A 25,428-nucleotide genomic window follows, 5' to 3' on the forward strand; every position below is an offset into this window, starting at 1 on the left:
CTGGGGCCGGGTTTGGGGGTGACTAGGGGCCAGTGGCTGGGGCCGGGTTTGGGGGTGACTAGGGGCCAGTGACTGGGTCGGGTCTGGGGCTGGCGCGGGGGCTGAGGGCTGTGGCCAGTGACTGGGGCCGGGTTTGGGGAGTGACTGGGTCGGGTCTGGGGCTGGGTTGTGGGGTGACTAGGGGCCTGGCTGGGGCCAGTGACTGGGGCCGGGGCCTGGCTGGGGCCAGTGACTGGGGCCCGGCCTGCGGGAGTGTCTGGGGCAGTGGCTGGAGCTGGGGCTGGGGAGTGACTGGGTCGGGTCGGGTCGGGGCTGGGGCTGGCGCGGGGGCTGAGGGCTGGGGCCCAGTGTGGGGCCGGGTGTGGGGCGGGGCCCACTGTGGGGCGTGGGGCGGAGTCTGGGGCCGGGCGTGGGGCGGGGCCTGGCAGCGGGGTTTCCTGACGCGCATTCAGGGGTCGGGGAAAGGGAGCGCGCCGGGGGGGGGCCGGGGCTGCTGTCCGCGCTCGGCTCCCGTAGGGGGCGTGGCTGGGGGCGGGGCCCGGGCCGCGCGCGGGTTTATCTCCGGGGCGCGCGGGGGGGGGCGGCTCTTTCTGGGCCACGCGGCGCAGCCGTTCGCCGAGCCGCCATGGCCGATTACCTCATCAGCGGCGGCACCGGCTACGTGCCCGACGACGGGCTGACGGCGCAGCAGCTCCTCAACTGCGGGGACGGGCTGACCTACAAGTGAGCCGGGGGGGGTGCCCGTGCCCGTGCCCGGGGGGGGGGTGCCCGTGCCCGTGCCCGGGGGGGGGTGCCCGTGCCCGTGCCCGGGGGGCTGGGGTCCCTGGGAGGTGCGGCCCGGGTGTGCCCCGCCTGTCGGGCGGTGGTTGCAGCGCCCCCCGGCGGACGCAGGCTGCGTTGTCCCGCTCGCGCGGCGCCGAGGGCCGGCGGGCGGCCCAGACTGTCCCCGTGCTGGGCCTGTGCCCGGGGCGACCTACGTGAGACTAGCCCCAGCCAGTGACCCTGCCCCTGTGTCGCATCCTCCTTTGCACCGCGGGCACCGCGCCCAGAGCTTCCGCAGGCTCCGCGCCCGCGGGCTTTGGCTTTTGGCGGGTCTCGAGAAGCCCCTCGGTGAGCGGAGCTGCCTAGTGTCCGAGCGCTTCTGAGCCTCCAGCCCCGGACGCCGGGGCAGGAACCCCCGAGTGCAGCGGGTGGTTTGTGTGACTCGGGGCATGGCCCCACGGGCGCTTCACGGCGCTGCATCTTTCTCGCTCAGGGTGTGAAACCCCCCCCCGAGCGCAGCAATTTGAGCGCTGTAAAGCGCCCCTGCGCTGGGAGCTGCACCCCTCCTGGAGGTGGGTTTCTAGAGCGCTGGGGGAGCTCGCTCCCAGCGCTGTGCCGACAACGCAAGCCATGTTAAAGCCCTGCCAGTGTAGTGTCTGGGGGCAGTTTCACTGAAATGCAGTTGATTTCGGTTTTTCTCTTTCCTTTCCCTCTTCTAGTGACTTCCTTATTCTTCCTGGCTATATTGACTTCACTGCAGACCAAGTGGTGAGTATAAAGGTGAAGTTTGCATTATCTGGAATTAATGACTACAAGCTGGCACTCCCTGACCCCAATTCTTTGCTAACAGGCTCTTCTTGTGTCTGCTTAAGGGGCCATTGTAGAAGGAGAAAACTCTTTTTATTTTTAATATCTTGGCTGCCCTTGGAGCTAAACTCTTGGAGATATTGGTGCCCCTTTGAAGATCATGGGAACCAAGAAAAGCACTTGTTGTAAAGCAGCGGTGTGTGGTATATGAAGCAAAAATCCATGCTGGTTTCCCTGGTTTACAGGCCCAGGTAGAATTGCTTTGGGATGAACTTGCATATCACCACAACAAACCTTTCCTTCTTTTAGGACCTGACTTCAGCTTTGACCAAAAAGATAACCTTAAAGACTCCCTTGGTTTCCTCTCCTATGGACACTGTGACAGAGGCCAGCATGGCCATTGCAATGGCGGTGAGTGCCCATGGACAAGAGCATTAGAAGGTGGAAGAAGTGAATCTTGTGAACTGAAGAATAACTTTTTAATACAGATTCCCAAGAGTGATGACATCATTGGTGTTAAACTTGGTTTAAAATGGACAGTTTAAAATAATGTGCTTCAGTGTTAAACAAGCTGTCCTGAACTAGGCTCACTATTGCCAGCTGCTGTTTTTTCAGATCTCCTTAAGCTGGTCTTGCTGTTAGTGGGTTGGATCTTATTTCTCTGTATTCTATTGGAGCTTTATCACGGTGTTCCCTTAACAGTCTAGCCTCTCAGTTGCTGTATTCCTATTCCGAACTCTGTAAGGAAAAACAAACAGTTTGATGTTAAATCATCTTAAAAGGAAATTGGAGCATGTTTCTGGCCTGAATATACTCGTTACATTGGTATCCCATAAGTAGCCAGGGGGGTGGCAGGCAAGTCATGTCTTTTGGATAAGGAAATCCTGGCATTTATACTATTCAGATTCTGTCTCTGAGCTCCCCATTAGCAGTGCAGTTTGCTCTGCTACAGTAGTAGTCTGCCGTCTGTACTTGGTTGTTGAATTCACCAAATAAAGTTGAGGGACCCTATTGTTGCAGTGACTTACTGCTGCCTCTGTGTGTTCTCAGCTCACAGGTGGGATTGGATTCATCCATCATAACTGCACACCGGAATTCCAGGCCAATGAAGTACGGAAAGTTAAGGTAAAGAACAACTGAAGCAGGAAACGGGGAGCTGCAGCAACTGGGCAAGTCACTAAATGTCCAAAGGGGTCTGGCTCCAGTTTGAGAACCATGAAGTAGGCTTCAGCAAAGGAGAACTGACAAGTAGTATTTCCCCTTGTACTCTAGTCTCTTAGAGCAGTGGCACTGGTCAGTGCAGGTGGACACATCAGCTCTTCTGTCTTGCCATATCCCACAACAGCTAGGGACACAAGAACCTGCTTACTGAGTGTGGGGGAATGTTGGCCAGGATGCTGGGGTTAAACTCCACCTGCCTATTTTGAAAAGTGTCAATGAATTTATCCCCACAGATGGGCAGAAAGGAGCTTGACTTGTTTGATGCAGCATCCTTGCTATTGCAGTCACTAACTCCAAATGCATATGTGCCACGGACTCCAGTGATATGCTCTGCCAGCTTGGGGAGGGTGACAGACCTTCACAGCTCTCTTATCATGAGGAATGCTAAATGCCCATCACATTACAGCTCAGTCTATCCATGTTGTTTACTTTGCTCTCTGAATGTGCTTGTTTCAGAAATATGAACAGGGATTTATCACCGATCCAGTGGTGCTGAGCCCCAAGGACAAAGTGAGAGATGTGTTTGAAGCAAAAGCCCGTCATGGATTCTGTGGCATTCCTATCACAGACAATGGAAAGATGGGGACTAAGCTGGTGGGGATCATCTCATCCCGAGACATTGACTTCCTGAAAGAGGAGGAGCACGACTTGCCCCTCAGTGAGGTTTGTTTGTTGAGGTCTTGCACTCCTGGTGGGACAGGGAGGGTTATGTTAGGAAGTGCTACTGCGTGTGGTGATGACGAAGACTCAGTGCTTGAATGAGGTTTGTGAACCAGCCCAGCAGGGACAGGGACCTGGCTCTTTGTTTTATTCCAGGTTTAAATTAGTCTTTCTGTTGCTTATTGCTCTGTGCCTATTACTAGCGTGTTCCAATGACTGCTGGCTCGGGTTTACCATTTGGCACAATCTGGCCATGATCCTTTTTGCTTCCTACAGCAGACATCAGGGTTGCAGGAATGTGGGGGGCCATGGGGCCTTGCATGGCCTTCTCACTGTTTGCCACAGGCCCGGCCCCTTCTATTCCCCCATGAGACCCCGTCACCGGGCCGGAAGCTGGAGCCAGGACCAGGTGAGAGTGGCCCAGACAGCTGTGGGGAGCTGCGGACCCTTCACTAGCCTGGGATAGGGGGGCCTGAGAGCCTCTGGGGAAGGGGCAGGACCTCATCCATCTGTCCCCCATACTTCTAGGAAGAATCCGTTGCCCCGGCAGACATTCACTATTGGCTGTAGCCATCATGTCTCTTCTGGTTCTGTATTGGCTACTGCTGCTCTCCTGTAGTGACCTGGCCGTTGGAAAGGTGACATCATTGTTTGAATGCACAGGCCAAAGCCTCCAAGCTCCTATTCACTGAATAGTGCTTTCAGGCTCCTGGTATAATCCCTTTGGCTGGGACTTGCACCATGCAGAATAACTCCTGGGCTCAGTAAAGTCATGCTTAGCATTTACACAGTGCTTCACAGAATCCTAGAATATCAGGGTTGGAAGGGACCTCAGGAGGTCATCTAGTCCAACCCCCTGCTCAAAGCAGGACCAATCCCCAACTAAATCATCCCAGCCAGGGCTTTGTCAAGCCTGACCTTAAAAATATCTAAGGAAGGAGATTCCACCACCTCCCTAGGTAACGCATTCCAGTGTTTCACCACCCTCCTAGTGAACAAGTTTTTCCTAATATCCAACCTAAATCTCCCCCACTGCAACTTTAGACTATTACTCCTTGTTCTGTCATCCGCTACCACTGAGAATAGTCTAGATCCATCCTCTTTGGAACCCCCTTTCAGGTAGTTGAAAGCAGCTATCAAATCCCCCCTCATTCTTCTCTTCCATAGACGGAACATCCCCAGTTTCCTCAGCCTCTCCTCATAAGTCATGTGTTCCAGTCCCCTAATCATTTTTGTTGCCCTCCACTGGACTCTTTCCAATTTTTCCACATCCTTCTTGTAGTGTGGGGCCCAAAACTGGACACAGTACTCCAGATGAGGCCTCACCAGTGTCAAATAGTGGGGAACGATCATGTCCCTCGATCTGCTGGCAATGCCCCTACGTATACATCCCAAAATATCATTGGCCTTCTTGGCAACAAGGGCACACTGTTGACTCATATCCAGCTTCTTGTCCACTGTCACCCCTAGGTCCTTTTCTACAGAACTGCTACCGAGCCATTCGGTCCCTAGTCTGTAGCGGTGCATTGGATTCTTCTGTCCTAAGTGCAGGACTTTGCACTTGTCCTTGTTGAACCTCATCAGATTTCTTTTGGCCCAATCCTCCAATTTGTCTAAATCCCTCTGTATCCTATCCCTACCCTCCAGCATATCTACCTGTCCTCCCAGTTTAGTGTCATCTGCAAACTTGCTGAGGGTGCAATCCACCCCATCCTCCAGATCATTTATGAAGATATTGAACAAAACCGGCCCGAGGACTGACCCTTGGGGCACTCCACTTGGCTGCCAACTAGACATGGAGCCATTGATCACTACCCGTTGAGCCCAACAATCTAGCCAGCTTTCTATCCACCTTACAGTCCATTCATCCAGCCCATACTTCTTTAACTTGCTGGCAAGAATACTGTGGGAGACCGTGTCCAAAGCTTTGCTAAAGTCAAGGAACAACACGTCCACTGCTTTCCCTTGATCCACAGAACCAGTTATCTCGTCATAGAAGGCAATTAGATTAGTCAGGCATGACTTGCCTTTGGTGAATCCATGCTGTCTGTTCCTGATCATTTTCCTCTCCTCTAAGTGCTTCAGAATTGATTCCTTGAGGACCTGCTCCATGATTTTTCCAGGGACGGAGGTGAGGCTGACTGGCCTGTAGTTCTCAGGATCCTCCTTCTTCCCTTTTTTAAAGATGGGCACTACATTAGCCTTTTTCCAGTCGTCCAGGACTTCCCCCCGATCGCCATGAGTTTTCAAAGATAATGGCCAATGGCTCTGCAATCACATCCACCAACTCCTTTAGCAGTCTCGGATGCATCGCATCCAGCCCCATGGACTTGTGCTCATCCAGCTTTTCTAAATAGTCCCGAACCACTTCTTTCTCCACAGATGGCTGGTCACCTCCTCCCCATGCTGTGCTGCCCAGTGCAGTAGTCTGGGAGCTGACCTTGTTTGTGAAGACAGAGTCAAAAAAAGCATTGAGTACATTAGCTTTTTCCACATCCTCTGTCACTAGGTTGCCTCCCTCATTCAGTAAGGGGCCCACACTTTCCTTGACTTTCTTCTTGTTGCTAACATACCTGAAGAAACCCTTCTTGTTACTCTTGACATCTCTTGCTAGCTGCAGCTCCAGGTGTGATTTGGCCTTCCTGATTTCACTCCTGCATGCCTGAGCAATATTTTTATACTCTTTCCTGGTCATTTGTCCAATCTTCCACTTCTTGTAAGCTTCTTTTTTGTGTTTAAGATCCGCAAGGATTTCACTGTGAAGCCAAGCTGGTCGCCTGCCATATTTACTGTTCTTTCTACATATCAGGATGGTTTGTCCCTGTAACCTCAATAAGGATTCTTTAAAATACAGCCAGCTCTCCTGGACTCCTTTCCCCCTCATGTTATTCTCCCAGGGGATCCTGCCCATCAGTTCCCTGAGGGAGTCAAAGTCTGCTTTTCTGAAGTCCAGGGTCCGTATTCTGCTGCTCTCCTTTCTTCCCTGTGTCAGGATCCTGAACTTGACCATCTCATGGTCACTGCCTCCCAGGTTCCCATCCACTTTAGCTTCCCCTAGTAATTCTTCCCGGTTTGTGAGCAGCAGATCAAGAAGAGCTCTGCCCCTAGTTGGTTCCTCTAGCACTTGCACCAGGAAATTGTCCCCTACACTTTCCAAAAACTTCCTGGATTGTCTGAGCACTGCTGTATTGCTCTCCCAGCAGATATCAGGGTGATTGAAGTCTCCCATGAGAACCAGGGCCTGCAATCTAGTAACTTCCGTGAGTTGCCGGAAGAAAGCCTCGTCCACCTCATGCCCCTGGTCCGGTGGTCTATAGCATACTCCCACCACGACATCACCCTTGTTGCTCACACTTCTAAACTTAATCCAGAGACACTCAGGTTTTTCTGCAGTTTCATACCGGAGCTCTGAGCAGTCGTACTGCTCTCTTACATACAGTGCTACTCCCCCACCTTTTCTGCCCTGCCTGTCCTTCCTGAACAGTTTATAACCATCCATGACAGTACTCCAGCCATGTGAGTTATCCCACCAAGTCTCTGTTATTTGCTTCATTAACAAACTTTCCTTTTCACAGTAACCTTTTCTCCCTCTTGCTCCCTCACATCAGCCTGCAGTGTGCACTCAGCTGTGTAAGCCTTCTGGTGCTAATTCTGTTGTTACTGGTACTGCAGTAGCTCTGTAATTGTAGCTCTTCGGTGTCATCAGATATAAGCATAGTTTTTAGTGCTTCTCGGCCAGTGCTTCCCTCCTGACTTAGGTCAGCATGAGCTAAAGATAGACCCAGCTTGACATTACACTCCTGTCCCAACTCCATTTTCAGTCTCCTGTTACTAGCCAAAGAGACGCTGACAGTGTCACTTCAGGACTGGTACCAAAGAGGCTTGTGTTTCTTCAGAGATGCTGAACTATTCAGAATATCAAACGGTTGTAATGGGTCAGACCAATGGTCCCTCTAGAACAGCACTCTGTCTCTGACATTGGCCAGTCGAGATTGTCGCCATATCTCCTGCTTAGGCCTTTTAGGCCTGGGCCACACTAGGTGGGGGGATTCAAACTAAGATATGCAACTTCCACTACGCTATTCGTGTAGCTGAAGTCTAAGTATCTTAGTTCGAGTTACCTAGCCGTCCTCATAGTGGCGAGTCGACCGCGGCGGCTCCCCCGTTGACTCCACCTTGGCAGGAGGAGTAAGCGGAGTACCGGTGTCGATTCGGGGATCCATCGATCACTACAAGCTGGCGGGTAGTGAAGACGTACCTTTAGCATCTACACTGCAGAACTGAAAGCCCCTTTCCTATTCTTGTTTGAAACATTGAATCCTATGTATGCAAGAGAGTTTATTTCCCTAGTGTTTTGGCCTCTCTGTAACAGCACTGGTTCTCATCCCACTTATGATTCAGCTCTAACGTCCTGCTCATTGCTCTCATAGGCTCTCTTCAAGTAATCAGTGTTGGGTGCTATTCCTCCTTCTCCTCCCCTTTCTGGAATTCCTTTCTGTGCAATCTGAGACCGAACAAACCAGCCCCCTGCACCCCAGTTTTGGGTGAGATGTTACTCCCCTGAACTCGGTGAGAAGAGAGCTGTCTGTCTTCAATATGTACCTTATGAGCCCTGTACAGATGCACACTGGTGCTGGTTTGTCAGAGTGGACACAGGCAGGCATGTTCATTTAGATTATGGCTGTCAAGCGATTAAAAAATTAATTGCGATTAATCGCGCTGTTAAATGGTATTCTGTTGTTTGTTTTAAATATTTTTGGATGTTTACCACATTTTCAGATATATTGATTTCAATTACAACACAGAATACAAAGTGCACAGTGCTCACTTTCTATTTATTTTCTATTACAAATATTTGCACTATAAACAAAAGAAATAGTATTTTTCAATTCACCTAGTACAAGTACTGTAGTGCAATCTCTTTATCGTGAAAGTTGAACATACAAATGTAGAATTATGTACAAAAATCCTGCCTTCAAAAATAAAACAGTGTAAAACTTTAGCGCCTACAAGTCCACTCAGTCCTACTTTTTAGTCAGCCAATCGCGCAGACAAACAAGGTTGGTTACAATTTGCAGGAGATAATGCTGCCTGCTTCTTGTTTACAATGTCACCTGAAAGTGAGAACAGGCGTTCGCATGGCACTTTTGTAGCCGGCATTGCAAGGTATTTACATGCCAGATATGCTAAACATTCGTATGCCCCTTCATGCTTTGGCCACCATTCCAGAGGACATGTGTCCATGCTGATGATGGGTTCTACTTGATAACGATCCAAAGCAGTGCGGACCAACACATGTTCATTTTCATCATCTGAGTCAGATGCCACCAGCAGAAGGTTGGTCTTCTTTTTTGGTGGTTTGAGTTCTGTAGCTTCCGCATCAGAGCGTTGCTCTTTTAAGACTTTAAAAGCATGCTCTACACCTCATCCCTCTTAGATTTTGGAAGGCACTTCAGTTTCTTAAACCTTGGATCAAGTGCTGTAGCTATTTTTAGAAATCTCACATCGGTACCTTCTTTGTGTTTTGTCAAATCTGCTGTGAAAGTGTTCTAAAAACGAACAGGTGCTGGGTCATCATCCAAGACTGCTATAACATGAAATATATGCAGAATACGAGTAAAACAGAACAGGAGACATACAATTCCCCTCCAAGGAGTACAGTTACAAATTTAATTGATGCATTATATTTTTAACAAGCATCATCAGCATGGAAGCATGAAGGGGCATACGAATGTTTAGCATATCTGGCATGTAAATACATTGCAATGCTGGCTACAAAAGTGCCATGCGAACGCCTGTTCTCACTTTCAGGTGACACTGTAAATAAAAAGCGGGCAGAATTATCTTCCATCAATGTAAACAAACTTGTTTGTCTTAGCGATTGGCAGAATAAGAAGTGGGACTGAGTGGACTTGTAGGCTCTAAAGTTTTACACTGTTTTGTTTTTTGAGTGCAGTTAAGTAACCCCCAAAAAATCTGCATTTGTAAATTACACTTTCACGATAAAGAGGTTGCACTACAGTACTTGTATGAGGTGAATTGAAAAATACTATTTCTTTCATTTATCATTTTTATGGTGCATGTATTTGTAATCAAAAATAATATCATGTGAGCACTGCACACTTTGTATTGTGTGTTATAATTGAAATCAATATTGAAAATGTAGAAAAACATCCAAAAATTTGCGATTAATCACGATTAAGTTTTTGGAGTTAGTTGCGTGAGTTAACTGTGATTAATTGACAGCCCTAATTTAGATGTGAACTCTTCCTCCCATCCCCTGCTCTTTTATTCTGCAGCATCAGGCACTCCCAAGCAGAGTCCTCCTAAAGCCAATGTGCTAGGGAGCACTGTCTGAAAACAAGCCCAGTGACTGGTGGAGTTTCTGCCAGGAACAGTAAGAGGCTGTGATTATATCAGGCAAATGAGTGCTGAAGTTAGGTTCCCTAACCTATTAAAAGTACTTTGGTCTGGACTGTGTAGCTATTGATGTGAGGGGAGTCTGTGCTGGTGAAATCCCAAGCAGAGGGTGAGAGGTTCTTCCTTCTCTCAGGGTGATCTCACTGGGTCGCCCGGCAGTATGGAGAGACAGCTGTGTGCTGGGCTTCATGTGGATTTGAGTGGACTGTTTGAGTGGGTATAGAGCGCTGCAGGCTGAGGATTTATTTCCATGGGCTGCTCCACGCTATTGTGTGCTCCCTCATCCCCCATTCCATATGTCACGTTTAGTTGGGACCCTCTGGCACCTAGCAAGTGGCCACTGAAGCATCTTTGCTTGGCAGCTTGTTTCTCCTGTCCTGGATCAGGTGGGAAGGAGCTCTCACTTGTGTGTGACTTTAAATTCTTTGCCCCCTTTTCTATCAGATTATGACAAAGCGGGATGATCTCGTTGTCGCCCCTGCAGGGGTAACATTAAAGGAAGCAAATGAAATTCTGCAGAGAAGCAAAAAAGGTACCGTGACTAGCTGTGTGTTGTGTGGGAGAGCTGTGTATGGCAGAGAGCAGGGGTAGGATGGGAGCACACACTCGTACGTGTATGTGGAAATGCTCTCATGCTCATCTCTCCACACATTCCATTCGTTTCTCAGTGCAAATGTTTTTCCCTACAATAAAAGATTATGATGCCAGGTGTCCCCATGAGGTGTTCCTTCCAAATCTCCTTGGGGAGAAGGGGATGGTAAGGACAGGACCGTCCTGGAGCCCCAAATGAGAGTGACAACCTGCCAAAAGATTAAAACCTTCACCTTCATCTGAGTCTGTTTAGAACTTCAGGGATTCCTGCCAGTCAAGGTGCTGAAAAGTTGTAAATGCCAAGAGCGCACTTGGCTGCAGGCTTTTAATTTTGTATCCAGTTTCTAGCGTCTGGTTTCAGAGGCTTATGAACAGCTCAGTTCCTTTGGGGGGGTCTGGAGTGACTCGAGTACAAGAGCCCTTTTTGAATTAAAGGCTACGTAGCACGATCAGGATCATAATACTGAACCCTTTCCCAGTCCTACTGACTTCTCATTCTGCCAGCTGGGATGAGAACCAGAGTCTGCTGGGTTTCAAAAGCAAACCCTGTTCTGGCTGCCAGTCATTCTTTGCATCTCTGGCATACAGTGTGAGCTGGGTTCCTTTAAGTAGGAACTCCTCCCCTGAGGGCCAGTCTGGTGTGACACCTATCTTGTGAGAGGCTCTGCAATGACGGTGTATTTATATTTATTTCAAGGTAAGCTGCCAATTGTTAATGAGGAGGATGAGCTGGTGGCTATAATCGCTCGCACAGATCTGAAGAAGAACCGTGATTACCCGCTGGCATCCAAAGATGCTAAGAAGCAACTGCTCTGTGGCGCTGCCATTGGGACCCACGAAGATGACAAATACCGTCTGGATCTCCTAGTGCAGTCTGGGGTGGATGTCGTTGTGTTGGTGAGCTCTAGGGCTTGGCTTCTGTTTTAGTCGAGTGGATTCAACACACCCTGAAAAGTTTTTGACTAGCATCCCTCTTCATAGCATAGCTTCATCATGGACTTTGTGATAGGCACATTGGCACAAGGTGGCCAAGCTTGGACCTGCGGGGCAGGAGGTAGACTCTAGTCTAAATGGCCGGTCTGTTCATGGTGGGGCATTATGATGGCATGTGTGTTGATCTAGATACTGGTCTGCTAGCATGTGGTGATTTGTGCAGCTAGCTATATTGAGTTCAGGCTAGATGGCTGTAATTACAAAGGTGCTCTGTTCGCTTGATGTCTGTCACTGACCATTGGACTAATGTACAGGCATGTGTTGGACTCCTGGTGTGAAATAACAGTGTTGTGTCCTTTAATTACCTGATAATTAAAAGAAATAACACAGAGGGACCAACATAGTACTCCTCAGCAGTCTGTCCTGTCAGCCCCATGTGTCTGATCATTTGGGCACAGGAGTTTGCACGTGCCCTTGCTGTTGATAGGTTAGTCTGAGAGCCCATCTATAAAGGAAATGGGAGATATTCATAGAGCATGGTTATACAGTGTTCTACCAGAGAACACTTGTTTAGCAGGCCGTGTTAGTTAGCTGGATTAGTCAGAATCACCTTCCCCCTCCCATTCTAATGAGGGGGGCCAGTGCACTTAATGTGGAGCCTCCATAAGCAGGGACTGCTCCTGCCACTGCCCTGGGAAAAAGGTGACTAACTTTCCCTGCCTCTTAAGGTGTGTCTTCACGACACAGGTAACTTGAGTTATAACCCATTTTACCCCTAACTTGACTCCTGTCCACATACAGAAATCTCTAGCTGGAATTAAGCAGTGCTTTAAGCTCAAGCTTGCTGTCTCATGAGGTGGATGGGGGAGGTGGCGCTCCAGGGATGCTGACTCTGGAGATAGTAATGCAGTGGGGATGTAACGGCTCCATTTATATCCCCTCGAGAGCTAATCCAATCGCTCTGTGCTACTAACGAGCTCTCTGTGTAACACTAGTGGTGTTTGTGGTGTGGCTGCTGTCAGGCCTGGCCTTAAAACCTAGCTTATCAGAGCTATGGTGTTCAGAGGGGTGAAAAATCTCACGCCTGAGTGCTGTAGCTTTGCTAACTTCCGTTAGTTCCAGGGAAGAATGTTGCCATTGCCCAGGGAGGTGGAGTTCCTATGGTGACAGAAAAACCCCTTCCATGGCTGTGGTCTGGTCTGGTCTACAGTAGACATGTAGGTCGGTTTAACTACGTGGCTCAGGGGTATGAAAAAATCCACACCCCTGAGTGGTGGTGGTGACCTGAGTCCCAACATAGACTGTGCTAGGTTGATGACAAAATTCTTCTGTCGACCGAGCTACTGCTCCTCAGGGAGGGAGAGAACCCCGCCTGTGAGCACCGGCTGTGTCTACGCTGACGTGCTGCAGCGTTTCAGGTGTCGCCGAGCCCTGTGTCTGCACGAACAGGGTTACGGCGGTACAGCGACGGCGCATGTAGGGTAGACGTGGCCTCGCCCAAGGCAGGCTAGTTCCGGCACAGTAACCAGAGCGCTCACCTGTCGTAACTGGAGAGGACTGTGCTGTGAAGGCACACCCAGAGTAAACTGAATGACAAAAACCAAACTGCATGCATGGGAGTTGGAAATAGTCTTCCTTGAGCATCTCAAGAGTCTCTTTGAATTCAGCATTCGATACTTTGGGGGGCCCGTCACCTGACAGTCGTCATCAAGTCTTTATCTTCACGACGCCTCTGAGGCCAGGCAGTGCTGCCATCCCAGTTCTGGGGCTGGGAGACAGGTATAGTGATGTTAAGTGACAATTTGTGGCAGAGCAGGAATTGAACCCTGGTCTCCTAGCCAAGGCCAGTGCTCTAACCATGGGACCATCCTTCCTCACTTGTGTAGACTGTAACATGGACATGTGCGTTTTTTGTGGGGGTGGGACAGGACCATTTGGAAGATGAGGAATAGACAGGTGGCTAGCTGCCATTCCAGTGCTAAGGGCTTGGACTGACCTCCCCACACCCTTTCTTTCAGGGAAATATTAGTGACCTCACTCAGGATGAGATTGGCAGCCCTCCTCTTGTCATGGGGTTCACAAGTTGAGGCCTCAAAATGCAAATAATTCTCTAAAGAATGCAGCTCTTAGATTTGAGAGGACTGGAATCTAGCCCTCAGTGTGAGCTGTTCTAGTCTCTGGGAGTGTTTGTGTCTGTCTGTCTTGTGAGATCTGCGTTCATTAGGCTGAAATGTCCTGTAAGATGGAAGTTTGTGGTGGTTTTTTCTTGTGGCTCATGTCTTCTGGGCCTTCTGAGCCTGGGCAGTGGGGTCTTTCAGTACTGAAGTGAATTAATCACCTGTTTGCAATGTGCTGAAGTCTCTGTGACTCTCTTAGGGCTGGATTTAAAATCCTTTATAGCTATTTTGGTTGATTTTTGTTTTTCTTTCTCTTCTAGGATTCCTCTCAGGGCAATTCCATTTTCCAGATCAACATGATCAAGTATATCAAGGAGAAATACCATAACCTACAGGTCATTGGAGGCAATGGTAATCTGCTAAATGGGATTTTAGCTTCTAGACTTTGACTGTTTTCAGTTGCAGTGAAAGATGTGTTGACCTGCTTTATATAAGCATCCCTGTCAGCTGTCCAGTTGGACTTTTGACCGATATCTCAGATGTATAGAATATGCTTCAGCACCTGAGGGACACTTCTTTTCCATTCTATATAAAAACTTTTCACTCAGGGTTAATGCCGTGTGTGCAATTCCCTGCAGTTAATTCTTTTGTTTCCAGCCTTGATCCTTTTCTCTCTGGGCTCTGTAACATTGGTTAGAAAGCTTTCTAGAATTTCAGGTGTCTGGTTCTTGGAGGACTCCTACTTTGTGTGGAAAATAAATGGAAACATCCATGTGAATCTGGCTGAGCAGAGTTTAACTCTTTTCCTCTTGTCTTTATCTGCGTTACCAAATGTGTTGCTAACGCACCATAGTGTCTGCTCCAGCCTTTTGTCCCCTGCATGGCCGTAAGCATGTCTCATGCTTCCTCTGCCATTGTACAATGCATTATAATGGCCTTACTAGTCTAGCTGCAACACTGAGTCCCATGCACCATTGGGATAGGTGGGAAGCACTTTAACATCCAGAACTTTGTGGATTCAGCAGCCAGTACAATGCCAGTGAAAAGGGCAGTAGAGAAGCATGGCCCTGGGAAATCGGCCAGACACGAACCATGTTGGGAGGGACCATGTTAGGCTAACCCCACCCCTACCCAGGCTCTGACATCCGGCTGATCCTCCCATCCCCATTGAGGGGGTGGCTGTGTAAGTGTGAAGCTGACCCCTGGTCCCTGCACACCAAGATGGTAGGGTTTGTTCCTAGAACAGTTGGACATCAAGGCCTGATTGTCACCCAGGTTCAGTGTGCACATGCCATGGCTGTGGTGACTGGTGCATGCACACACTTGTTGGTTGGTTGAGAACCAGCCCTTTGGTGCCGGATTGCTGTTGAGATTTTAAACTGACTTTGTGCGTGACCTGTTGTGTTACCATGCACACCGACACCATGGGCCTGCCTCCAAAAGGGAGCACTCTCCAACCCTAGATCACTGCGGGGCTGCGAAGCTGACTCGGGTGCTGTTTGTGGAAGCCATTTTGAGATGCCCGAGTGGAAGGTGCTGTGCAAGTGCAGAGGTCCCTTTCCCCGCCAACCCATCTCAGGGAGGAAGCACCTTTGCAGGAAGCTAGGGCAACTGGTTAGCTCCTAGCGGTGAAAGGAGACAATGTTCTCATTTTAAAACCTTCGTCTGTTTGCTTCAGTGGTGACAGCTGCTCAGGCAAAGAATCTGATCGATGCAGGGGTCGATGCTCTACGGGTCGGGATGGGCAGCGGCTCCATCTGCATCACACAAGAAGGTAAAGAAAATGTTTAATATCTTCTCAATAGCTAGAAGAACAAATATCTGCTAAACATCCACCTCATATCCAGAACCCACAATAAGTCCGTGGAGCCAGAGTCCTTGAGTTCTGGTGCTGTTGTGGTGGTGACTGTCTGCCGCAGGGCCTGTGTAACTGCGATAGGATTTTATAGCTGTGTAATGCCAAAGACATGCCATGGCTGGGTGTGGGAGCGTAAAAGTGCCACTCATCTGATCTCCACCTAAGTGAGCAGGGCAAAGGAGAGGGCATCAGGTACAGACATCGGGGGGCGTGGGTAGGGGTTTCCATTTGCCCAGCATAGCTAGGAGGGCAGCAGAGAGGATGGTGATAAAACTCCCAGGGTTGTTTTCGTGGCCCTGCCTGTGGCAGCTGCAGCTGACAGTAAGATCCTTGTGCGTTTAATGGAGAGTTGGTCTGCTGGATTGGTGCCAGTTCACAATTGCCCACCGAAGCTGAGGTTTTTGAATGCAGCTATTGCAGTTAGCAGGATCCCAGGGGAGCCTGTGCCAGGCAGGCCGTGTTTCTAGGGCATAGCTCTCTGGCTAGCTACTAGACTGAGTGGCTGGGCGTGTCCTGGAATGAAGACTAGTTTTAAAGCTGCAACTGGACATCACAGTTCCAAGTGCATCAAGTGAAACAAACAGAAGCAAGGGTGTGGATGCCATGTGAAGGGCCATCGCTGCTGCAGTCTGGCTGCAGAGCCCCTCTTGTGCTTCATCAGTTGCCTTTGCGGTAATGGACCTGAAACAAGCCGCTGACTAGTAAAAGCAGCCCTTTGCCGTACGCATGCAGGGTCTTCCTGCAGATTCCAGCAGCAGTACTTGGGGCCCTATGAGGACAGTCCCCTGTACAGAGGATCTGTGGTTTTGCTCTGCCTGTTAAGGGAGCACCTGCTGCTTGGAGACTGTCTCAGGTGTTGCACTGGAGAAACTGTCGTGTCTCTTTCGTGTAAGAATGTTTTATTCAAGAGCCGCCCTTACGCTACCCAATCCCCGGCTGCACCAGCAATTCCTGGTCTGGGCCAGGCCAGGCTCTGCTGGGAGCACAAACAGCACTTTCCTGCTTCTTTTCATTCTCCCTTTGGTGCTCTCACCCATGGAGAACTGGAGAAAATGATGGCAGATTCCAATGCTACAACGTGTTTAATACAGCCTGACTCTGGGAGCTCTGTCCCTATCTTGGCAGCAGTGGGATAGAGGGGGCTGCAGAGACAAAACATCTGTTCTTCACAGTGGGTGTTATGTGGCTGGTGTTTCAGGACCAGAGGTCTATCCAGCCTTAGCTTCCCAAACCTGTTAACCCTCTCAGTGCCAGGAAGGCCAGGAGGCAGGTTGAGGATCCAGTGTTTCAGCATCAGATGGATTACTCCCTGAAATGTCCTTGGAGTAGGGAGAGCACATGCCAAGTGCCATGATGTGCTCCCTGGACATGGCCTTCAGCTTAGCATCCTTCTCTGTGGATTGGACTAAGAGGGACCCTCGATGTCCGAGCTGTGGCTCAGTTATCCCAGGCTCGGCCTGGTAAAGTCACTCGTGGGGGCCTTTATTCTGCTGCTGCTGTTCGTTTCTAAATTGTATTTGTTTGTTTTGTTTAGCTGCTCCACAGATCCCTCCAGAACTAAAGTCCCACAGCCCCAAGTGCCCGTCTTCTGTCATGGGCACCTATAGTAAGTCACTTGCCCTATTGTCAACCTTAATTCTGTCTTGAAGCAAGACCCTGATTGGCTGCACATGGCCCCTCTGCTTGTTTGAGAATAAGTGGGTTGTAGATGCACTTGGGGTTTTGTGGCTTTGGGTACTGGTAGTTGACCCAAAAACTGATGCTGAGAAGTCTTTTGGATTTCTAAAGCAGGGTTCTGAATTGTCCTAATCAAGGCCACCTGGGCTCATCAGTGTCTTTAATCCAAACCCAATTTAAAAACCTGATTGAGCTTCCTCAGTGGTACTGCTGAGCCTCTAACTGGAAGGTGCGGCAGGTGGGAGGATGGTGCCTATGCAGAGCCTGCAAATCTGCTCTGGTCTCTTAATGATGGGAGAGGTTTCACCTTAGCTCAATTTTGCCTTGTGTGAACTAGCCATGCTGTGTGAATGTAACTTCAACAGGGACTTTCACCCTGTGGCAAACTTGGAAGGCACATCCCAGAACCATGCCCTTTGCCAATGATTCTGATCTGCGTGTGTGAGGAAGGGCTCTTCTCCCTCTCACCTTGCGAGCGCTACTTTTTGATGTTGTTACAGGATCAAGTAGGCGACCAAGATTAATCTTGGCATTTGCCCTGTTTGCTATTTGTGAAGCACTTCAAAGGGAAAGAAGTTTCTGTTTTGGATCCTGGGTTGTACCCACTAGCATGACCGTCCTCTCTTAGTGCCACCCCTTACAAGCCTTTGCTCCGAGTACAGGGGAAGTGTGTGTACATTTTGAACCCTGCTTTGGAAGCCTGCACCTCCTGTTTAAGTCTTGGCACTGGGAGCTGGGACAGCCAAATACAGTCCTGTGATGGTCCCATGTGCCCCGTGCCAAGAGGTGAATTATAAAGGGCTGGTCTCAGTGGTTACTTCTATAATATAGCTGCAGATTTCTGTTCTTGGGTAGAGAATAATGGGATCCAGAGGCTTGGGGCCCTGGGTTTCTTTGAAATCAGAGGCTTTTGCACAGAAGAGATGGTGCTGTCACAGGCTGCTGTAAAGGCACCCTCAGTCTCTTCTTCAGCAATGCAGTACCAAATGAGACCATCTCTTTAACACTAACAGCATTCACATTATTGCTAGCAGACGCTTCTTCCCGGCTGGCTGGGTCCAATTAATATTGACTCTTTCACGATCGTCACCTTGAATTCTCCTCTCAACCTGAGCTGCTGGTGCTGAGCACAGGGAGAAATACGTGTGAGCCAGTGCAAAAATTAGTTTGTAAAGACTCCCTCTTCTGGCAAAGCACCAGTCTACTAGGAGTTGTCACGCTTGATGCTGCTCCAAAGTGGCAGCCTGAAACCCTGCATCAAACATGATGTTTGCATCCTGAATTACTAATCTTGCATGTTCATAATCCCATCTGAACCATTGTGCTAACTGTGATTGGAGGAAAGGCCTCCTGGTGATTGTGTTGCTGGGGGAATCTGAGGGATGGGAAGGTTATTGTGGCATATTTGCATGCACTTGGCTGTTAAATGTACCCGAATACATGTCATTCAGTGGTTTCCCTTCTGGTGTTTCTTTGTACAGTCAAAAGCCTGAAGTTGCTAAAGCACTGGTAAATCTGAGACCAATCTGTATTTGTCCCCACTGATGGCTAAACGTTAGAGGCCCTGCTATGCTGTGGAAACTTACATTTCCAGCACCACATCAATCCGCCCTGTGTCTTTCCTTTTCTGTTGCATATAAACAAACTCTCTCCTTTTGGTCAGATGCCTCTTCCTGCCAGAGTCAGTCTGTCAGGAGGCTGACATCCCATCATTGTGATGATCAGCAGTGCTGGGAACACAGCAATCATATGGGGACTCACTGGGCTTGGGTTTCTTGGGTCTGGCTTCTTTCTGTGTCTTACTAGACCTCTGGCTGAACACTAGGTGGTGAGTGAATCAGCACCCTTAAGGACTGACCAGCTGGTGTCCATGATTTCACCAGGTCTCTTAGCTCATTCTGTAACCACTGCAAAAGCTTCTCTATGGCATTGGGGCAGCAGTTACTTCATAGCCCCCGTTCACCTGCCTTCAGAGACTTGGGGCCAGGGCTGCTTGATTTCGTGTGGTTTATTCCACGGGGAGAAGCAGACTGGGAGGTCTGTGTGTGACTGAAAGCTGAAGGGCCTTTAACCAAGGGGGACTGCTGCAGCACCTGGTACTTGACCGTTTACCCTTTCTCTTCCTTGATCTAGTCTTGGCCTGTGGCAGGCCCCAGGCCACAGCGGTGTACAAAGTGTCTGAATATGCCAGAAGATTTGGGGTCCCAGTGATTGCAGATGGAGGGATCCAAACCGTGGGACACATTGCCAAGGCCCTGGCACTAGGTGCTTCCACAGGTGAGGGGGAGTGAGGGGGAATGAGGGTTGGGTGGAGGCCGGGGGGAGCTTAGGGCATTCAGAGGGGTATCTCCTTTGTGGGTGATTTGCTTTTGCCGTTGGAATATCAACCCAATGAGTGAACTTCTTACTGACTGCAGACTACTTTGCAGTGCTCGCTTGGCAGTGTTACGGGAGCTTTGCAAGGGCAGTAGCATTGAAAAGCCCTGACCTTGTCAGCATCAGTGCCAACACCATCAGAGCAGGGCCAGGAGTGAGAGATTGCTGGTGTATTTACAGTTTGCATAGGGCACTGATCACACTACTCTAGTGCTCTGGGCAGGGAGAGACTGCCAGGACAGTGCAGCATTCTCCTAACAGGTGTGCTGGTGCCCCATAATCCTGAATTGCCAGATGCCCCATGCACTAGGCTTCTTCTAAGCAGAGTGCCAAACAAACCTGGCTGTGTCTTGGCTCCTTCGTGATCTAGGCCATTTTGCCCAGCGGTAGGAAAGACGGGCTAGGAAAGAGACTGAAATCTAGGACCTCTATGGTGGCATTCTCAGAAATGCTTCCAGTTCGATGTGCAGGGCCAGGTAGGCAGGCAGAGCTTCAGAGTCTCAATGCGTGGATGAGATGATGGTGTAGAGAGGAGGGGTTTAGATTTATTAGGAACTGGGGGAACTTTTGGGATGGGGGAGCCTGTACAGGAAGTATGGGCTCCACCTAAACCAAACTGGATCCAGCTGGCCAGCATTTCACATTAAAAAGGCTGCAGAGCAGTTTTTAAACTAAGAGATGGGGGGGGAAGCTGATAGCTGCAGAGGCGCACGTGGATCAGCCAGAGACTTCTCTTAGAAGAGAGTCTATTGAGAGAGATTCTCTAGGTTTTAGTTATGAGGAGGGGATGGAAGAGGATAAAGTATGGGCCAGATCAGATGAGAAACGTTCACATAAAGAATCTGACACATCAGAAAAACAGACAAACAGTGACAAGTTTTTAAAGTGCTTGTATACAAATGCTAGAAGTCTAAATAATAAGATGGGTGAACTGGAGTGCCTCGTGTTAAAGGAGGCTATTGATACAATAGGCATCACAGAAACCTGGCGGAGTGAGGACAATCAGTGGGACACAATCATTCCGGGGTACAAAATATATTGGAGGGACAGAAGAGGTTGTGCTGGGTGAGGGGGAGGGAAGAGTGGCACTATATGTGAAAGAAAATGTACAATCAAATGAAATAATCTTAAATGAATCCACAAGCTCCATAGAATCTCTGGATAGTAATCCCAGGCTCTGATAAGAATATAACAGTAGGGATCTGTTATCGACCACCTGACCAGGACAGTGATAGTGACGATGAAATGCTAAGGGAGATTAGAGAGGCTATCAAAATAAAGAACTCAATAATAGTGGGGGATTTCAATTCTCCCCATATGGACTGGGCACAGGGCACCTCAGGATGAAATGCAGAGACAACCTTTCTCGATCCTTTAAATGTCTGCTTCTTGGAGCAGCCGGTACAGGAACCCCCCAGGGGAGAGGCAACTCTCGATCTCGTCCTGAGTGGAGCACGGGATCTGGTCCAAGAGGGAACTATAACAGGACCGCTTGGAAATAGTGACCATAATATAACAACATTTAACATTCCTGTGGTGGGGCGATCACCTCAACAGCCCGACACTGTGACATTTCAGAAAGCAGAACTATGCAAAAATGAGCAGGCTAGTTAAACAGAAATTAAAAGGTACAGTGACTAGAGTGAAATCCCTGCACGCTGCATGGACACTTTTCAAAGACACCATAATAGAGACTCAACTTAAATGTATACCTCAAATTAAAAAACACAGTAAAAGAATTAAAAAAGAGCCACCAGGGCTTAACAACCATGTAAAAGAAGCAGTGAGAGATGAAAAAGGCATCTTTTAAAAAGTGGAAGTCAGATCCTAGTGAGGTAAATAGAAAGGAGCATAAACACTGCCAAATTAAATGTAAAAATATAAAAAGAAAAGCCAAAAAGGAGTTTGAAGAACAGCTAGCCAAAAACTCAAAAGGTAATAACACAATGTTTAAGTACACCAGAAGCAGGAAGCCTGCTAAACCACCAGTGGGGCCCCTGGATGATCGAGATACAAAAGGAACACTTAAAGACAATAAAGTCATTGCGGAGAAACTAAATGAATTCTTTGCTTCATGGCTGAGGATGTTAGGGAGATTCCCAAACCTGAGCCATCTTTTGTAGGTGACAAATCTAATAGTCACTGATTGAAGTGTCATTAGAGGAGGTTTTGGAATTAATTGAGAAACTTAACAGTAACAAGTCACCAGGTCCAGATGGCATTCACCCAAGAGTTCTGAAAGAACTCAAATGTGAAATTGTGGAACTATTAATTATGGTTTGTAACCTGTCCTTTAAATCAGCTACTGTACACAATGACTGGAAGATAGCTAATGTAATGCCAATATGTAAGAAGGGCTCTAGAGGTGATCCCAGCACTTACAGACCGGTAAGTCTAACATCAGTACCAGGCAAATTAATTGAAACAACAGTAAAGAATAAAATTGTCGGACACATAGAAGAACATAAATTGATGAGCAAAAGTCAGCATGGTTTCTGTAAAGGGAGATCGTGTCTTACTAATCTATTAGAGTTCTTTGAGGGGGTCAACAAACACGTGGACAAAGGGGATCCCTTCATTTCTATTTATTAATATCTTCATAAATGATCTGGAGGATGGTGTGGATTGCACTCTCAGCAAATTTGCGGATGATACTAAACTGGGAGGAGTGGTAGATACGCTGGAGGGCAGGGATAGGATACAGAGGGACCTAGACAAATTGAAGGATTGGGCCAAAAGAAATCTGATGAGGTTCAATAAGGATAAGTGCAGGGTCCTGCACTTAGGACGGAAGAACCCAATGCACAGCTACAGACTAGGGACCGAATGGCTAGGCAGCAGTTCTGCGGAAAAGGACCTAGGGGTGACAGTGGACGAGAAGCTGGATATGAGTCAGCAGTGTGCCCTTGTTGCCAAGAAGGCCAATGGCATTTTGGGATGTATAAGTAGGGGCATAGCGAGCAGATGGAGGGACGTGATCGTCCCCCTCTATTTGACACTGGTGAGGGCTCATCTGGAGTACTGTGTCCAGTTTTGGGCCCCACGCTACAAGAAGGATGTGGATAAATTGGAAAGAGTCCAGCGGAGGGCAACAAAAATGATTCAGGGGCTGGAACACATGACTTATGAGGAGAGGCTGAGGGAACTGGGATTGTTTAGTCTACGGAAGAGAAGAATGAGGGGGGATTTGATAGCTTTCAACTACCTGAGAGGTGGTTCCAGAGAGGATGGTTCTAGACTATTCTCAGTGATAGCAGATGACAGGACAAGGAATAATGGTCTCAAGTTGCAGTGGGGGAGGTTTAGGTTGGATATTAGGAAAAACTTTTTCACTAGGAGGGTGGTGAAACACTGGAATGCGTTGCCTAGGGAGGTGGTGGAATCTCCTTCCTTAGAAGTTTTTAAAGTCAGGCTTGACAAAGCCCTGGCTGGGATGATTTAATTGGGGATTGGTCCTGCTTTTGAGCAGGGAGTTGGACTAGATGACCTGAGGTCCCTTCCAACCCTGATATTCTATGATCCAGTGGACATAGTGTACTTAGATTTCACTGTTTGTTCAGATCACAGGGTCAGGCTGCCCCCCTCCTAAGATGCAGGCTCTGCCCCTCCCCTTCCCCCCAGTGGCTGAACAAAAGCCTTGCTCCAATGTAAGCTCACCTGCTGCATCTCCACAATGAGCATTGCACGTCCCGCTCCTGCTCCCTGAGCTGTCACTAATCTTCTCACTGACTTTAGTGATGATGGGCTCTCTCCTGGCTGCAACCACGGAAGCCCCTGGAGAGTACTTCTTCTCGGACGGAATTAGGTTGAAGAAATACCGGGGAATGGGATCATTGGATGCTATGGACAAGAACTTGGGCAGCCAGACTCGATACTTCAGGTAGGAGAGACCTGGCATGAGAGGCAATAGGTCCCTGAGTCTGAGAGATCACTGCCTTAGCCTGCCAGGTCTGGTTTGTTCCACGGGCCTTTTGTTTTCAACCATCCACAGTGAGACAGATAAAATTAAAGTGGCCCAGGGGGTCTCTGGTGCAGTGCAAGACAAAGGTTCTATCCACAAGTTCATCCCGTACCTGATCGCTGGGATCCAGCACTCCTGTCAGGATATCGGTGCCAAGAGTCTGACCCAAGTCAGGTAAGACACCTCCCCGTGTGTGCGCTCAACTAATCCTCAGTGCCTCCATGGAGCTCATCTTGTCATCCCTAAGCTAGTGTCTGGTATCTGGCTTCTTGCAGCTTGTAGTCAAGGCCCACCATGTCTCATAGACCCTGATCTCTGTGGCGCAACTGAGCTGGAGCCCCTTCTCTCCTCTCAGTCCCCAGTGGGCACACCCTGGAGGAGTTGTGCTGGGAGGGAGAGCACTGCCCTTTGCAGACTGCCCAGGCAGTCTTACTGAGGGAGGTGCTGGAGCTGGCTGCCTGGCTCTGCTCCTGCCAGAAATGGAGGGGAAAGGAGGCAAAGCCTTGCTCTTCCTGTGCTGCAGTTGGTGTGAAATCTCCTTGCCCCACTGCACAATACAGTCTCTCCCCAGTCCTGCAGCTCCTCATGGCACACTGAGGGCCAGAGGCCTTCTAGCTGCAGCCTGGGGGAGCCTGACCCCAATCTGCTTTCCCTTGGCAGAGCCATGATGTACTCAGGAGAACTGAAGTTTGAAAAGAGGACAACATCTGCCCAAGTGGAAGGAGGAGTTCACGGCCTCCATTCGTAAGTCCTGCCAGTGCAGCCCTTCACTGGGCTCTTGGTGGCTCCAAACACTGTTGGATGTGGCCCAGCACACGTCTAATGCTGTTGGCCTTGCCCTTGCTGTCCCTGTATGCAGTGGTACATGCTGCATCCCATTGGCTTGCAGTGAGCTGGGCTGTTTTTGGGGGGGATGGTTACTGGCTTCCCTGTTTGTAGCAGCCAGAGCTGTTCCATGATTGCACTGGCCTTGGATTCTCCTAACAGAGCAGATCTAATGCAATTGACTGTCCCAGCACAGAGGACCTCTGGTGTACTACTCCTGGGGCCACCAGGCCCAGCTCTGTATGTGTCCCCCCTCTGCTAGCAGGGGTCTGTGTGCTGGGCAGGGCAGGCCTAGAGTTAGAGGGGCCAGTGCCCATGGCTAACTATTTCCTGTCCGTTTAGATATGAGAAGCGCCTCTTCTGAAGGAGGGTCTGTGCCTGTACTCAGCACCTTGCTGCTCTGCAGCACTCAGCTGCCATGCACCTGAGCTGCTCCTTTCACAGAAGTGCCATTATCCTGCAAGCACCTGCTGCTTCCTGGGTTCAGCAGCTGTTCTCCTTCCCTGTGAAGACATCCGTCCAGGGCTCCCAATGCCATGGGGGCAGCAGGACTCAGGCCCTGGCCTGTGTTGGACATATGTTACAATAAAAGAAAAGAGGTGGGACTTGTCTGCCTGTCTCAGTTTCACCACCTCAGGCCTCCTTTCCCCAGGTTGCAGTCCCCGACTCCTGTCCCATGTGCTGTTTGAGGAGTGATGCTGTCACTCTCTCCCCTTAAGCTGGTTTTGTTGCTGGTCTCTGGATTTGCTCTTTTTTGTGAGAGCAACCATTGCCCCCATGTACTCCAGTCACAATTCCAGGCCCTGTCTGTCCTGTAAATCCCTGCTGCTCTCAGCCTGACCACCACAGCTTGCTCGAGTACCTCATGAGAGTTTTCTACTGCCAAGTGGAGGAACTTCTGTGGCAGATGCCCCTTCAAAACCCAGCTGAGCCACGATCCAGCTGCAGCCTGCTCAGAACCTCTCATGCTAGGCTGCCCAAAAGCAGAGTGGAAGGGGCAGGTCCTAATAAGGCAGCGGGTGGCAAGAGGAGTTTCAGCCCAGTTCAGGGCAGGTCCTGCCACTAGCATTCCTGGGCCCAGGGACAGAGAGGCTTTGAGTCAGGGCTACAGCCTGTTCCAGGAACAGTTCTGCACCAACATGGGGGTAGCTGCCCCTGCAGCCCTTATCTTCTTTTGCATAGTCCCTAGCAGCAAGCCCCCACCTGAGTGAGGGGCCAGG

General features: G+C 49.4%; 2 protein-coding genes across 6 annotated transcripts in view; one reads left to right on the forward strand and one right to left on the reverse strand.

The window, feature by feature from the left end:
* The first annotated feature begins 561 nt into the window (after positions 1-561).
* Positions 562-24,813, forward strand: IMPDH2 (inosine monophosphate dehydrogenase 2). Of its 4 annotated transcripts, none has more exons than XM_073350869.1 (15): positions 562-723; positions 1,482-1,542; positions 1,879-1,980; positions 2,620-2,694; positions 3,247-3,453; positions 10,315-10,402; positions 11,159-11,358; positions 13,832-13,922; positions 15,190-15,285; positions 16,904-16,975; positions 19,180-19,323; positions 23,158-23,302; positions 23,414-23,557; positions 24,044-24,127; positions 24,551-24,813. In XM_073350869.1, exons 1-15 carry the CDS (start codon positions 626-628, stop codon positions 24,570-24,572), a joined length of 1,629 nt encoding a protein of 542 aa, XP_073206970.1. In that variant the 5' UTR covers positions 562-625; the 3' UTR covers positions 24,573-24,813. The 4 variants fall into 4 exon arrangements, with proteins under 4 accessions (XP_073206970.1, XP_073206971.1, XP_073206973.1 ...); XM_073350870.1 differs by having other exon boundaries at positions 563-723; positions 1,482-1,530; XM_073350872.2 differs by lacking the exon at positions 16,904-16,975 and having other exon boundaries at positions 564-723.
* NDUFAF3 (NADH:ubiquinone oxidoreductase complex assembly factor 3) overlaps positions 2,027-25,428 on the reverse strand; it is a 54,071-nt gene continuing 30,669 nt past the window's right edge. Inside the window, exons 1-2 of one of the 2 annotated variants that reach the window (XR_012159735.1) lie at positions 2,598-8,279; positions 2,027-2,307 (exon numbers count right to left, since the gene is read on the reverse strand). Coding sequence is in view for 1 of the 2 variants with exons in the window: in XM_073350878.2 (XP_073206979.1) it covers positions 2,296-2,307 (12 nt within the window). In the remaining variant the exon portion in view is untranslated. Of the gene's footprint in view, positions 2,308-2,597; positions 8,280-25,428 lie in introns of those variants that run through there. The other variant, XM_073350878.2, reaches the window with a different exon arrangement.

Source organism: Lepidochelys kempii, chromosome 7, assembly GCF_965140285.1.
Source record: "Lepidochelys kempii isolate rLepKem1 chromosome 7, rLepKem1.hap1, whole genome shotgun sequence".
Lineage (NCBI taxonomy): Eukaryota > Metazoa > Chordata > Testudines > Cheloniidae > Lepidochelys > Lepidochelys kempii.

Coding starts and splice junctions, on each gene's coding strand:
- IMPDH2 (XM_073350869.1), top strand. CDS start 626: ATGGCCGATTACCTCATCAGCGGCGGCACCGGCTACGTGCCCGACGAC. Junction 1,543..1,878: donor ACCAAGTGGTGAGTATAAAG/GTGAAGTTTGCA, acceptor TCCTTCTTTTAG/GACCTGACTTCAGCTTTGAC. Junction 10,403..11,158: donor TCTGCAGAGAAGCAAAAAAG/GTACCGTGACTA, acceptor ATTTATTTCAAG/GTAAGCTGCCAATTGTTAAT.